Raw genomic sequence first — 16,178 nt, 5'->3', positions numbered from 1 at the left:
TAGGGACTTGGATGAAATTTTGGTTGAAAATGTGGTATAAAGATAAACATTCTAGTGGTCTGGATGAACAATAGCCTGGACGTCCAGATAGATGATTTTCAGGAAAAAAAAATGTATTTCAGTCTTATGGAAGCTCCGCACCTTTAAGAAGTTTTTTGATGAACCTTCTTTTCGTTTGCTGGTACAGACATCCATTTTGAGTATTTTGGACTATTGTAATATTAGATATTTAGGGGCCTACAAAAAAATACTCAAAAAATTGAGACTGATTCAGAACACCGCAGTTCGCCTCATTTTTGGACTAAAAAAATGGGAGCACATTACCCCTTTCTATCAAAAACTCTACTGGCTGCCAGTGGAGTCCAGAGTTCTGTTTAAATTTTCTTGCATTTGTTACAAAGCAGTTTTCGGGATGCTACCAGATTACCTTGCCTCTCAGTTTTCTTTGAACTATTCTAATAAATATTCTAATTATCCTTCTCTAAAGTCATGTCAATATAAGAAGTTTTTCAACAGAATTTTATCATTCCAGGCCGCTAAACTGAATATATGGCTTGGAAAACCTATACTTGAGGCTACTTCTTATTTTGATTTTAGAAAATCACTACAGACACGCCTGTTTGACATGTTTACATTTTAGCTGTGATACTTTTTTAACCTCTTCTTGCTTTTTAATTGATGTATTCTTTTTTATCGATTGTGTTATTATGTATTTATATGAACAACAAAGAATCCACTCTTTAAAATCACAATCTAAATTCATTCAATATTATGTCAATGTAATCTAAATATACCAGTGTTAATTGACACTGGTATATTTAGATTACATTGACATAATATCGAATGAATTTAGATTGTGATTTTAAAGAGTGGATTCTTTGTTGTTCATATTTGAATAGATTTGAATCCTCTTATGTTTTTGAATATAATTTCTCTCAGTGGTTTTGTTTATTATGTATTTATATACATTAACTGTATGTATCTTTTCTGTTGTGAACCGCTATGAACTTTTGGTACAGCAGTATATAAAAAAATAAATTATTATTATTATTATTTTTCCAAAAATGGGAATTTTCCCACTGCCGACTTTGGACGTCTAGCGCTACATGTCCAAATCGGACTTAGACATTTGTTTTGATTATGCCCCTCCATGTCTTTTGAGATGGGATGACCAGAACTACACATTGTGCTGAAGGCATGGTTGCAACATGGATCAAATCAGAGGTGCTGAATATTCTCTGTTCTATTCTTTTCCTCAGAACATGCTAATTAGCTTTCCAAAAAGAAGAAATTCTCACCTTAAACAGTTTTCCTTAGGTGCTCAACATCCCTATCCATCACATTATAAATAAATAACATTTACGGATTGTCTTGTAAGGTTTTAACGTTTTTTAATGATTTTTATGTTTATTTACACAATTTGATATACCGCCATATCTGCACACAGATCATAGCAGTTTATTAAAAATGAAGAAAAGGAAAGGAAAATAGGAAAGAACACTTTCAATCAAAAAAGAAGGATAGGTAATGTAAAATAGCATAAAACAAATTGGAGACTGTATCGGCATAAAGGTCAATCACACATCATAATCCAGAGGCGTCAAAGACAAGCTGGAAAAAAAAATGTGCTTTTAAGAAAACTTTGTATTTAATCAAAAAAAGTTCCAAATGAATTATGTGGTGACAAATTATTCCATAAAAATGGTGCTTTAAAAAAAAAAAAAGAAAGAAAGAAAGTTGATTTCCTTGTCTACTAACAGTGAGCCTGTTTTGGTGAGGGAAGCCCCAGTCACTATGCATCAATGGAGCAAAGAGCACAAGACAGTGTATGTAACTGTTAAAGAAGAACGGAAAAGTAGCACACCGGAGTGGAGAGCTTTTTGTGAAATGCACAAGACCATAAACCAAGCACAAAACTTTATTGGTATCCAATGCAAATGCATAAGAAGTAGAGCTAGAGAATGACATGGTGACAAAATTCATCACCGTTCCCGTCCCCGCGGATAACTGCGGGAAACCATCTTCATGTCATTCTTTAAGGAGAGAGGGAAGAATCAGAGTATGAATGGCCACAACCATTGACCCGCAAGCTTTGCTTTGAAGAATACTGGGGTAGAAGGATTGAAGTTGAGATAGACACTACAGAATGACAGTCTCTGGTATCCAGAGCAGATATTGTGATGTCATAATGCCTAATTCCACCAGTGCCTAAGAGCCAATCACATCAGTGATGTCACAATGGCTTTATCCTTGGCTCACATAAGAATCAGAGTATGAATGGCCACAAACACTGACCCGCAAGCTTTGCTTTGAAGAATGCTGGTGTAGAAGGACCGAGGTTGAAATAGACACTAGAAAATGACATGGGATTATTTCCCGCGGTTATCCGTGGGGACGGGAACTGTGATGAATTTTGTCACCGTGTCATTCTCTAGTACAGACAAATAAGTGTGTCTTTTGCTTTGCATAAAACGTGAGCGGCAGAATTTTTAAGGGTTTGTAGATGCCTTAAGGTGGTAGGAAGAAATACCACAATGTACTGTGTTGCAGGGTGGCAAGTCAAATGCGCACAAGACAAAAGTGCGCGGACAATTGCGCCAAGACAACTCAGCGCAAGAAAATTGAGCACAACCACAATTGCGCGCAAGACAATGGAGCGCAGAACCGTATTGCAGTAATCTACAATAGGTGTGACATAACAAATGCATGAATCAGAGTATGCAAAGAAGAGAAATTTAAGAATTTACTAACAGAACCAGTGGAGCCAATAGAAACCTAGTTTAACTACCTGAAAAACTTATTTATCAAAAGAGAAGAGAATCAATCAGTACTCCACGGTCGAGTCTCTTTCATTTGAAAGGAAGCTCTGGAATGAGAGGGCATAGGATCAAGTTAAGAGGTGATAGGCTCTGGAATGATCTAAGGTAATACTTTTCTACAGAAAGGGTGGTAGATGCATGGAACAGTCTCCCAGAAGAGGTGGTGGAGACAAGAGACTGTATCTGAATTCAAAAGGGCCTGGGATAGGCACGTGGGATCTCTCGGAGAGAGAAAGAGATAATGGTTACTGTGGATGGGCAGACTAGATGGGCCATTTGACCTTTATCTGCCATCATGTTTCTATGTTTCTATATGAGTCAACAGTGGCAACTGGAGTATTGAAGAGTATAGGTATCTGGGTAGGAGTGAGATGTAAGTCAGTTATCAAGCAGGTTTTAGATGGATTTAACAGCAGTTTATGACAGTAAGCCAGGTGGAAAGAGAGAGAAGAAAAGACTGAAGAGCAGATTGACCTGGCGAAACTGGGGAGGTCGGAAAAATCAGTAGGATATTGTCATCAAAAAAGAATCTTATGTTAAAAGTTTAGTAATAGTACAGCCAGGGACTCAAAGATATTAAATAGGAGAGGAGACAGAATCGAGCTCTGTGGAACCCCACAGAGCAAGGACATTTCAGATCTGGAAATAATGGTAGAAAATGAAAAACTGAAGTTTAGAAAGAGAACCAATTAAGAAAGTGCTGGCTATACCAATAGATTGAAGATGGGAAAAGAGAAGTACATGATCTTCCAAGTTAAAAGCTGCTGAAAGGTCTAAAGAGGCAGAACAATGTTACCAGCATCTAGGGAAGAATGAATTCACTGATGAGGGCTGTAATAGTAGTCTCTGGAAACTAGTCTGATGACAATGAAGTATGGACAATTGCTCAACTCGATGGAGGAATGGATCGAAAACTATTCTTTCAGTGACTTTAGCAACCATACTGAGATTAGAGATTGGACAGTAAATGTTCTGGGAGTAAAGGAATCCAGAGACTTTTTATTGAGAAATGGCTTAATTACTGCCAATTCCCAGGACAGGGAGACATAGTCAGTTAAGAGACTTAGAAACCACGTAGAGGAGAGAGGAAGTAGGCCTTGTTTGGACAACTGTAACCAGCTGCTAGATGGTGAGGCACATATCATGAAGAGTTTTAGTATGTAGGTGAGGGAGGGAGAATTAAATGAAATTCAAAGTGGACCTAAGCTATTGTATTGGCACGCTGGTCTGCTTGACCTTCAGCACTATTTAACCAGCCAGGAACAGCATCCTGACTAGTTAAATAGCTAAGTAGTTAAATTACATTACATTCTGACTTATATTCTGCCAAAGCCCTTATGAGCAGAGAATGACACGGGGACAAATTTTTCCCCGTCCCCATGGGAACTCATTTTCCCATCCCGGCAAGCTCTTTTCCTGCCTGTGCCCCATTCCTGCAAGCTCCGTCCTCATCTGCACAAGCCTCAAACACTTTAAAATCATACATGTTCGAGGCTTGGGCGGTTAAGGCAGAGCTTAACCCTTTCAGGACCATAAGGATCGTAGGCCAATTTTTGTGGTTTTGACGACATTTTTATGGTAAAAAGGGCTTGCAGATGCCAAAAAATTGATTTATTTTTGTGAAATATCATTATTTTTTTTTAAAAAAATCACACTTCTGGCTTATGGACAGTGTGGCAAGTGAATCTTCTCGTCAATCTGGCAACGACGCTAATGAATGAATGTCGGAACCAGTTTGTTTACATAAAGGCAGTATCATATGGAATCCGTACATATCAAATTTAGAACTGTAGACTATCCCAATTAAAATTTATAGGATTTTAAAGTTATGGGACAAATATGTCCCTTGGTCCTGAAAGGGTTAAAGGAATGGGGAAGGGACAGCAACAAAATTTGTGGGGACAGGACGGGGAAATTGAATTCCTGTGTCGTTTTCTACTTACGAGTTCATAGCGAATAACAATATATTTCTATTACTGGGAACAAATCCTGTTAAACATAACACAATGGAAAATATTCAAGTAGTCCAAGATATTTTCAGCCCAAATCCTTCTTAAATTCCTCCCCTTTTCTGTCACAGGACTTCAGCGGCATCACTCCGGGCTTGAAATTCGTTTCATAGCCCTAAGCTTAATATGCCAAATCGTCATCGGTCCTTGAATTTTTTTATATTCATAATTTACATGCAGTTGACTCCGCTTAAGTGCAAGGCCTCCGGACTGGACCGCCTCGTGCGCTTAAGCGGATTGTACGCTTAATAGGAATACCACTTTTTAGTCAGGCAGTTGTTTAGCCATTATCAGCAGCTACCTGGGACGATGGCGGCAACAGCAAGCAAGTGCTGAGAGGAAGGTGCTGGAGAGTGCTCGGCACGCTGGCGTAGGTCTCCCGTCTACTTGCTGCCTAGGACAGCTTGCGATGCTGTCACGTTCCAGAGAGGAGGGTGGGGGGATAGTAAATGCGGTGCAATAAATACAGAGGACCCGTGATTGCATTTAACCAGAGTAAATGTAACGTGAAAGAATAGAAGTGGGACCTATGACATCAGTGCGCATAAGCGGATTGTGTGCTTATCAGAAGTGCAAATATCCGGAGTTTACGTCCAATGATTTTAATGTAAAAAAAAAAAGCAAACAGGACCGTGGTGGTAGGGTTTGGACATGCTTATCCGACATGCACTTAGGTGGAGTCGACTGTATATCTTTATATCTAAATATAAACTTTTTTACTTAGCTTTAAAGCTATATTAAACTTTAGTATTTCACTCAGCTAGGGGTAACGTGTTCAACATGTTTTGCCTAAACGCTTCTTTGGAACCCACCCCTTTTAAAATTGCCACTGCTGTCATCTAAAACTCCAGTTCTTCCCCAGGTTGAATTGTGTAATTTAATTGATTTTTCTATGCATATGGATCATATCCTATATATATATTTTTTTGATATTATGAGCTGCTCATAAATCTATCATAAATCGTATCCTTCTTGTGGAGGCTATTTGTGTGTCTGTTTTTCTATTTTCAACGTACTGATTTCATCACATTTTCTCACTCAGATCCTGCAAACTGCCAATGGAAGAGAAGCCCAGAATATATTTTCTCCAAATGCTTTGCACTTTGGAGGGAAATGGGAATAGTAGGGGGAAGGGGGAGTGGGGTATTACCTTCAGAATGACATGGGACCCAGGTTTCAGCTCCAGGATGCCAGAAGGACCAAAGGACTCAAAAGAAGGGTCAGGGTAATATGTGAAGGGAGTGGTGTTCAGCGCCACGACAGATTTCACATTGTCCAGCACAAAGCCAAATTCATCAGGGTGCACCCCATCCTCTGGGAAAGATCCCTTTTTCCCATAGATGATCCCTGGAGCTTTGCACACCATCACTGTGTCGTTCTGAGTCCAGCAGATCTGTGGAGGAGAACAAGAGTGGGCGTTAGACTGGTTCCTGCCAGAAGGGGAAAGAATGGACTCGGTGACCTCCTACAGTCCCTTCCAAACCTATCTTTCACAGATTCTCTTTGACAGTCGCTTCCAGCCTCATCAAGATAACTGCTTGAGATCATTTCCAGCCCCATTCTTCTATGATTTGTGATGACTCACAAAGTCTTCTCAAGAAGGTTTTTCATGATTCTAGAGGTCAGTTCTAAGTTCTAATATTCTACGATTCAAACTTTTGTGGTCCCTTCCAGCCCTCACCTTCATGCTACATTGTCTCCAGATCTTTATGATGTTATGTAACCTCCTGAGATCCCTACCAACCCCCTTCTTTTCATATTTCTAGAAGACAAACCTCCCAAACTCTCTTGCCATCCACTTCTATGACTGAGGTTTACTACTCTTCAATTTAAACACGACTGAGATAGAAAGGCAGTATTAGGAACATGGTTGAGACTGGATAGCAGACATTTTGTATTTTAAACTTTGATGATAGACATTTGTATTTTTTGTTGCTCTCTGTGTGCTTTCCTATTTTAACTGGCATTCCTTTTTTGTTTTTCTATACTTAGTGTTTATGTAAACCATGGAGAACTCTCAGTAAGATTCAGCGGTATATCAAATCCGAATAAACATAAACATTAGGTAAGAGTGAGCTGATGTTCATTAAAACACGTAAATTTACAAGCTCATTTACTCAATGTGGCAGACAACCAGGATGGAGGACAACTGGGCAGAGTAGACAGGTGAACCAGTCCTTATCTGTCATATAATATGATACCTTGCACATTGATTAGCTTGTGACTGATCAGTGATATTTACTGTTATGGGTATTGCTGTCAGCCGCTTTCATCTTTGATAGGAAGGCGACGTATAAATAAAACTGTTGATTAAAAAATGTAATAACCCATACATATATCAAACTGATTTATATTTATAACTTTGAAAGCGCTTTTGCTTGCAGACTCCCTAGCTGAGTTATTACTCGAACTGAGCTAGCCAGCTACCCTATTTTCTTTTTAGCATGCTTTATGAAATAAAGGGGCTTATGTTTTTGCTTCGCCAAGTATGCCCACCCATCCTTCTTTAACACTGACATCGTAGGTGGGGGGAGGGGGGAAGGGGAGTTTACAGCAGGCAGGAAAACCAACCAAGAATATACAGTAAGTTGTAGGGAAAAGACTGTCACAGCAGTGATCCAGTAATCCAAAGACTCAGTAAAACATTATCTCGCTGTGGCAGGGTTTACCCAAGACTCTGCCACTTGAAGGTGAGTTGGCACCAGTGGAAGAACCTTCGCTTTCTCTCCCTTCCCAAATATACTCCCACCTTCACACCCAATCCCTCTCTTCTCTCCCATCCCTTCCCGAGAGCAACAGCAAGACATACAAACACACACCTACGGGTACATAAAATTGCAGATCTTGGAGTCATAAACCGCCCTTGCCATACAATCTAAGCTTGTTTTTGCACATGTCTATCACATGGAAGAGCTTACAGATAACCATTGGTGTAGTCAGGGTGAGCGGCGCCCCTCCCCTGCTGTGCACATGCCCCCTTCCCTTTTTTTAACTTCTCCGGCATGAGAAGCATGCCCATGTCGGCTTGCCCTCTGACGTCACTTTCTAGGTGCGGGTCCCGGAAGTGACATCAGAGAGAGCACCAATGCCGACGAAGGCAGCAATCTCACGCCGGGGAAGTAAAATGGGTACGGGGGAAGGCAAGGGGCACGGGTGGCAAGGAGGAAGAGGAAAGGAAGAGGGGTGCCAGGCCCTTAGGAAGACCGCACCCCCTTTACTATGGCACTACAGATAGCATTTTGAGATTACAGGATAAGCATTTTCCTTTTCTGATTGCAAAAGCATAGTTAGAATAAATACTTTAAAGAGGTACACTTCTCCCTCAATATTTATGGGGGTTAGGGGCAGAGCCGGCCCACAAATATTGAAAATTTCGAACAACATTTGGGCCGGCTCTGACCCACCCCCCGCCTTCCCCCGGCATCCCGGACCTTACCTGGTGATCTAGCGGGCTTTCAGGGCAGGAGCGATCTTCCTACACTCCTGCCCCGTGCAGATCACTCGAGACTATGACGGGAACTCCCCATAGCCATTTTGTTTGAGTGATCTGCAGGAGCGTAGGAAGATCACTCCTGCTCCAAAAGCCCGCTAGACCACCAGGCAAGGTCCGAGGAGGTCCGGGATGCAGCGTTTCTTTTCTTTCCCCCCCCCCCAAAAAAAAAAATTGCAAATAGCTAAATCCGCGGATACTGAAACTGCAGATTCAGAGAGAGAAGTGTAATTCATTTTATTTCATAGTAATAGAAATGGAAATAGGAATGGAAACTTGCATACTGGCTTTGGCATTTGAAAGCCGACATTTAGATGGGTGGGCACTGGAGGATTAAGGGCCAGATTCTCAAACCTTTGAGGTAAAAACTGATGGGTTGCTGTCACAGCCATTATTGCAGTGATTTAAAAAAGATGAGTCATTAAAAAAAAAATAACCACAACAAAACGCGCAGACAAATGAGGTTGATGGAGAGTAGTGAAGGTTCGCTACATTTACATGAGATGAGTCGCTGGCGATAGTGATCGGCAACATGTGCAGAATACACCACAAAAGAGGCGTAAATGTGCATGTGCCGGGAAAAGCAATGCCATAAGCGATGTGTCAATCATAGGCGTGCCAGAGCTACTGGAGGAAGGGAGGGGAGATCCAATGTCGGCTTTCAAAAGCGTGCATAAGACATGCCTTTTCTCTCCCCAAAACTGCTATAATTCATGCAAATCTTGTATTTGTTTTTAATGTCAAATTTTATCATGAACCACAGCCAAAAACACATAAGAAACGGCTATAATACGTGCACAAGAAGCGTGCTTTTATCCACCCCCAAAAAAAACAAACTATAATTTACGTGAATCATGTAGGTTTAAGTTTTTTTATTTTCATGAGCCACAGTCAAAACATATGCCAGAAATGCGCTTTTCACAGTAATGGCACCCTCGGACCAGCCACTGATTTTTGGTCGCTAAAAACCGATGCCACGCTTGGAGAATCACTCGGCAATGTTGAAAAATCCATCGGAGTTCTCGTTTAAATATTGATAAGTCCATTTGCATGGCCGAATCGGAGACTGCTAGGAAGCCCGCTTTGATAATCCGCCTTTAAAAAATTACCAACTGTGTTAAAGCAGTGGTTCCCAACCCTGTCCTGGAGGACCACCAGGCCAATCGGGTTTTCAGACTAGCCCTAATGAATATGCATGAGAGAGATTTGCATATAATGGAAGTGACAGGCATGCAAATCTGCTCCATGCATATTCATTAGGGATAGCCTGAAAACCCGATTGGCTTGGTGGTCCTCCAGGACAGGGTTGGGAACCACTGTGTTAAAGGCAGCCTTAGGTTTTGAGAATCTGTCCCTAAGTGGCTTGCCCAGAGTCAAAAGGAGCAGCACTGGGATTTGATCAAATCTCTGGATGCAGAGGCAGCAGCTGTCCCAGGGAGCCATACCTTCCCACTAATGGTGGGCGTGATTCAGCATAACTATGGGGTAGCAACTTTTAGAGAGAATGTTTGGGGGGTGTGGTGGTTCAATCCGCACTGCAGCTCATTGTGACCCTGGCAGTGACATAGTGAGGGAGGTTGGCACACGGGGCAGTTGTGCCTGGCATTGGCGCACCATGCCCCTCTCCCACTCTGCTCGAGCGCCCCTCCACCCGTGTACCTCTTGAAATGTTTTGTCAGCGCGAGCAGCACCTGCCTTCTGATGTCACATCCTGACCCTGCGACGAGAAAGAGACATCAGAAGGGAGCCGAGGCCGGCGCAAGCAGCAAGTGAAAGATGCTGCTCATACCGGCAAACATTTAACAAGGTAGGCAGGGGGCGGAGTGGAGCAGAGGCACAGGCGCTGGCACCCCCTGCAAAGATGGCACCCAGGGCAGTCTGCCTCCTCTCGCTCCCCCTTTACTATGCCACTAGGCATGCCATTTAACTCTCCATTGTCCCAAGTATAAAACTTAGATTGTGAGCAACTATGAACAGAGAAAGTACCTGAATATAATAAATGTAAACTACTTCGGTTGCACCACAGTAATCGTGACCCCATTCACTGTGTCCAGTTCTCTGGACTGAAGATGGAAATTGCTCAGTTTGGGGGTGGAACTGGTTAAAATTAAGGGTGTTTCTCCATATCTAGAGACCATTAAGTTTGTCTCCTCTCTTATACAGTATCCTAAAACTGAGGAGTTTATAGTGGGTTGCTGTCATGTAAGGTCTATCAGAAACAAATTCCACAAGTGGAATCATACAACTTGTCTATGGAGCTAAAGCAAAAGACAATCCCATGACTACTGTATTACCTTCTCTGGTACTAGCAGTAGCTAGCAGCAGTAGTTACAAAGCCTGAGCATAGGATCCGTGAGTCAGCGTGCAAACACAAACCCCCACCGTAGCTCTGCCCCTAATATGGTTTCCTTACTGAATAAGAAGCCTGGGCTTGCAGAGAACCACTGAATGACATTATTCAGATCACAAGATGGGTCCTCAGTGGCTTCAATAATTCATGTTCAAAATTTTTGGTTAACATTTGCATTGATTCTATAAAAGCCACTAAACTGCTGCAGAAAACAATTTACCTGCAAAAAGGTTCCCTCTATGGCTGGAAGGATAATCATTCTGCTATGAGTTCATAGAACTTCCCGTATATGCACTTAAGTTGCATTTTGTGAAATTACCCAGTGCGCACTTGTCCACAACTCTGGTGTAGGTAATGTCCAGGGTGGAATGTGGGAGAAATCAAAATTCACCTTCGTAAATTTACACCAGCTCCTGAGCTGCTGTTAAGTGTAATAGGCAGGTTCATTTTATTCATGATTTGTGCAGCTTTTGTGTGGAAATTTACAGGTGGAGGAGCATTTTCAATCAGACATCTAAATCTGAATTTGGACGTCTTGGGAAAGACACCCAGTAGAGAAAATGTTCATTTTCAAAACTGCAAGACGTCTTATCTTTTTTGTTTGAAAATGTGTTACCTAGACGTTTGGGCCCTTAGTACATCTATCTTTTTTGACCATTCTTGAATATCAAGATGTCCACATGAAAAACACACAAAAACAATCTTTTTGGACATCCAAGCAGCCAGCATTCTTAGCAAACTGTTCACATACAGCTGAGCATTCTTCAACATAGCAGAGAGGCACTTTAAGGATTACTGTAGAGAACGTCATATTAAAAATCCCAGGTACAGATGTCACTATAACTTGCTTATATTGTATGGTGAGCCCTCCAAAACCTACCCAAAACTTACTGTACCCACCTGTACACCACAACAATAGCCCTTATGGCTGCAGGTGTCATCTTTATGGAGGTACAGTAGGTTTTGGAGAGCTCACCATATAATATAAGCAAGTTATAGCGACATCTGTACCTGGGACTTTTAATATGACATTCACTGCAGTAATCCGTAGAGTGCCCCTCTGCTCTGCTATGTCGATGTATGAGAGCCTTGTGAACCTGTCATACAGGCTGGACAATACTGGGAGGGTTTCACATCTTTGGGTGGTGGGAGAGGGTCTGTGACCACTGAGGGAGTAAGGGAAGGGTCATGCCTTAATCCCTCCAGTGGTCCTCTGGTCAGTTTGGGCACCTTTTTAGCACTTAAGACGCTTTTAAAACAGGTCTAGCTCCAAATGTCTAAAAAAAAAAAAAAAAAGCCCTGGATGGATTTTTTAAAGGTCCAAATCTTAAGCCCGCCCAAAACATGCCCCCTTAAGATTTAGACATATTGGAGACCAGAAAGTCTGTTTTGAGAATGCCCACTTGGACATTTTGACTAGTAGGACGTCCAAGTGTTGATTTATGTTGTCTTTTGAATGTCTATCTTTTTCTGAAAATGGGCCCCATAGGCACTTATGTGATTTTATAAAATAATCCCAAAATAGGTGCCGGTTTACCCTGTTATATAATTACTCTTGCAATGCATAAACTGGCCACACAAGTAAGAATCTCAAACTAAGAGATGCTTTTCAACAAAAATATGGGAACACTAAATCTGCCAACAGGTGTAGAAATATGTTTGCTGGAAGAAAACTCATTTAGGCTTTCACTTCATAATTCTTCTTAAGACAAGTAAAAAAAATAACAGAACCAGTGGGGTTTGAATTGGATTCTACCTCTCAGACACAGACAGCACTGAGGAAGCCTGTGAACCCTCTTGGATGGGTCAGTATTTTAGCACAATTTACACTTAAAACATGATTAAAGCTTAATTTAAACCATAATAAGTTAGAAATAATTAAAATATGTCATAACTAGATTGTAAGCTCTTTTGAGCAGGGACTGTATCTTCCATGTTTTTGTGTACAGTGCTGTGTATGTCTGGTGAACTATAGAAATGAATTGCTCCTGTGAGTCTCACAAGAATTCAGGAAGCCACTCAGTGCCGAGCAGCAGCGCAGGAAGTGCTCTCCTGCTCGGTACAGTTGAACCAACAGAACTCACAGCAGTGACTGGCTCAGAAGTGGGGCAGGAGTGCGGAAAGCTCACTCCTGCCCACTACACCTCTAGACTACCAAGGATGAGGTATGCGGGTCATATGGAAGGTGCGGCAGCATGCAGGATATTGGCAGAGAGGATGTACAATGGACAGGACAGGAAGGGGAGACAGGGTGCAGAGCCTGGGAGGGCAGAGAGGGAAGGGGGCTGGGTGCAGAGCCTGACAGGGGAGGGAGAAAAGGGGGATGGGTGCATTGCCTGGCATGGAGAGGGTTGGGTGAGAACCTGACAGGGGAAGGAGGGAGGGAGTGCTGGGTGCAGATCCTGGCAGGGCAGGACACTAATTTACAATCTACTACTGACGACCATTCCAATCTCCAACCATGCAGTTGAGAGAAGGTCTAAGAGCAGACATGTTCTGGAACAAATGTGACATTCCAGATTGACAACAATTCATCACACTGTATAACAAATATGTTAGATCAAACTGTTTACTTGATATATGTTATCCGACTATTATGAAGAAAGCTCAAATCACATTTAAAGCCGATTTATATAAATGAATTAGTTTCTCTTTGATAAATGGGTTATTTCCGGAAGAGTTGGGTCATATTTTGGTTACTCCTATCATAAAGAATCTATATCTGTTAAAACAAATTACAAACCTGTTGCAAGTTTATCTTTATATTGTAAAACAATGGAAGGTTTGGTTAACCTAGAACTAGTTAAGTACTTAGAAAAATTCAATATTCATCATGACTATCAATTTGGTTTTAGACAAAGCTTCAGTATGGAAACTGTTATAGCTTCCTTGATTGATCACATCCATGTCCTGTTTAGTCAAGGCACTAGTGCTTTAATACTTCAGTTAGACCTTAGTAGTGCCTTTGATCTGGTAGACCATGAGATTCTATTAAGGTGTCTCAATGCTATGGGAATATCTGGAAAGGTTTGCGATTGGTTCGAAGGCTTCTTGGAAAAAAAAAAAAAAGATCATATCAAGTTTGTTTTTTGTTTAGTTCCAGTAATTTTAGTGGTTTTATAAACAGTATAATACAGAAATATAAGAGAAGCTTCCGAAAAAACTACGGAAGTAAGTTTTTAGTAATGGTCAATATTCTGATTCTTGGAATAATCCTTGTGGGGTACCCCAAGGTTCCCCACTATCGCCCACCTTATTTAACATTTATGTAGCTCCTTTGGCGGATCTATTACAAAGCTTAAACGTAATATTTCACATTTGCACCAACGATATCACCATTCTGATACCAGTTACTTCCTTTATTACCGAATTTAAAAAAAAAATCAGATTATTGAACAGTGGACTATAGATTTCAAGTTGAAATTAAATACTGAAAAAACTAGATTTTTTATTGCTAGTCCAAATGATAAAATCATGGATAAGACCCTCTATCTTAGAGGACAAGAATATCCAATAGTCACCTCTCTGGGAATTACATTAGATTGCCATTTAACCTTGGTGGAACACACTGATATACTTGTAAAGAAATACATTTTTTGCATTATGGAAACTGCGAACTGTTAAAAAAATATTTTGATCCAATTTCATTCAGACTACTAATTCAGGCATTAGTCCTGTCCATTCTTGATTATTGCAATATAATCTATCTAGGATCTTTCAAAACAATCCTTGGAAGATTAAGGCTAATTCAAAATACAGCAGTTCGCTTAATCTTGGGGTTGAAAAAACAAGAACATATCAGACCTTTTATCAGCAACTGCACTTGTTACCAGTGGAAGCTAGAATATTATTTAAATTCACTTGTATCTGTTACAAACTGTTATTCAGATTGTCTCCATCCTATCTTTTGTCGCACTTTGAATTGTATAGATCGATCAAGTTTACTCGCCATACTTATTTGTTTATTTTTCTGAATCCTAAAAATTGCCGCAACAAGAAGTTTTTTTGATAGAACCTTGGCCATTCAAGCAGGCAAAGTCCAATCCTTGTTAGATGGCATGATCCATCAAGCTGCATCATATTGTTGTTTTAGGAAACTAGCGAAGACCTACTTGTTAAAAAAATTTCTACCTAAGAACCATGTACTGTATTTGTGCTTTTTACATATTTGTATCTCATCACTGAGGCCCTGTTTAACTAAGGCGCGCTAAATGCTAACGCGAGCATGTTAGTCTATGGACGCTTTAGCGAGCACTAATTGGTTAGCGCATCTTAGTAAAACAGGGGGGTGAATGTCCAGTTCTATTATTTGTAAACCGCCTAGAACTCTTGGGTGTCGGTGGTATAGAAAATAAAGTTAATATTATTACTTTAATATTGGGCTGCCATCTTATATTGGAGTCAACCATTTTTCCTCCTTTTTAGGGGGGAAAAATGGGAGGGGGTGTCTCGACTTATATTCAGATCGATTTATATTCGAGTATACAGTATTTGTTATGTTAAAGCTCAATGCCCATTATTTGTATTCGTATTCAGCCAAATCTTTATGGAACACGATTTTTGTTCCTGGGCAATAAGTGTAATTTCCTAATTGTTCATGCTTAAAAAGTATAGAAAATGAACGTTATTTCCTAAAACTTTGTTTTTGTGACCAGGATACTCAAGATTTTGCAATTTACCTATTTAAAATGTGAAAATGTCAAATTTTCATCTTTTCATTCTTAGAGAGTCATATAAAGCAACAAATTAATCACAATTAACATATTTATTTTGAAGTTAAACAAAGATGACCACAGAAGATTAAAAAATGAGTAATTTATTTAAATTTGTTATTATAATGTAAGCCAATTTTAAGAATCAGCCTCCAGATGTAGTCTCCCATCATGTTCTCATTATATTGTCCTTGGTAACAGTGTTTGAAGTCCAGTATATCCTGGTGAAAGAGCTCACCTTGCTCCTCTGAGTACGTTCCCATGTCCTCCTTGAATGTCTCGAAATGAAACATGGACTTTGAGAAACATCCTACAGCCCATTTTACTTTAATTCTTCACCAGATTCTCAACCAACTCCATGTAGTTTTCGGCCTTGTGACCGCCCAGGAAACTCCAAACCACTATGACACAGCTGTTCCAAGCCACTTTCTCCTTCGTAGTTAGCTTCTTGGGGAATTCCTTGCATTCCAGGATTTCTTTATCTGTGGTCCGACAAAGACACTAGCTTTGACCTTTGCCTCAGACAGATTAGAAAAGATGTATTGAAGGTACTTGAAGGCTACTACTACTACTACTTATCACTTATAGTGCTACTAGACATATGCAGTGCCGTACATCAAAGCACAGAAGAGACAGTCCCTGCTCAAAAGAACTGTTTCATTAGGCCCTATTTGATGTGCAGTGGTGGCATCAACACTTTCCGGAGGTCCCCCAGTGGTTCCCATTTGACATTTCTCCCCATAGAGAACTTGGTCCACTATGGCCAGTCCCAACTTTGGTAGTGCGCCTTTGTATCCC

The 16,178-nt window shown here is 40.7% G+C and overlaps 1 protein-coding gene across 3 annotated transcripts in view; it reads right to left on the bottom strand.

Moving 5' to 3' along the window:
- PLXNA3 (plexin A3) overlaps positions 1 to 16,178 on the bottom strand; it is a 479,210-nt gene that overhangs the window by 81,785 nt on the left and 381,247 nt on the right. For all 3 annotated transcript variants that reach the window (XM_033922827.1, XM_033922819.1, XM_033922836.1), the window contains exon 18: positions 5,979 to 6,221. In XM_033922827.1, the coding sequence (XP_033778718.1) occupies positions 5,979 to 6,221 (243 nt within the window). The remainder of the gene's footprint in view (positions 1 to 5,978; positions 6,222 to 16,178) is intronic.

This window comes from Geotrypetes seraphini, chromosome 1 (genome assembly GCF_902459505.1).
Source record: "Geotrypetes seraphini chromosome 1, aGeoSer1.1, whole genome shotgun sequence".
NCBI classification, from domain to species: domain Eukaryota; kingdom Metazoa; phylum Chordata; class Amphibia; order Gymnophiona; family Dermophiidae; genus Geotrypetes; species Geotrypetes seraphini.
This window is presented reverse-complemented; position numbering and strand designations above follow the sequence as displayed.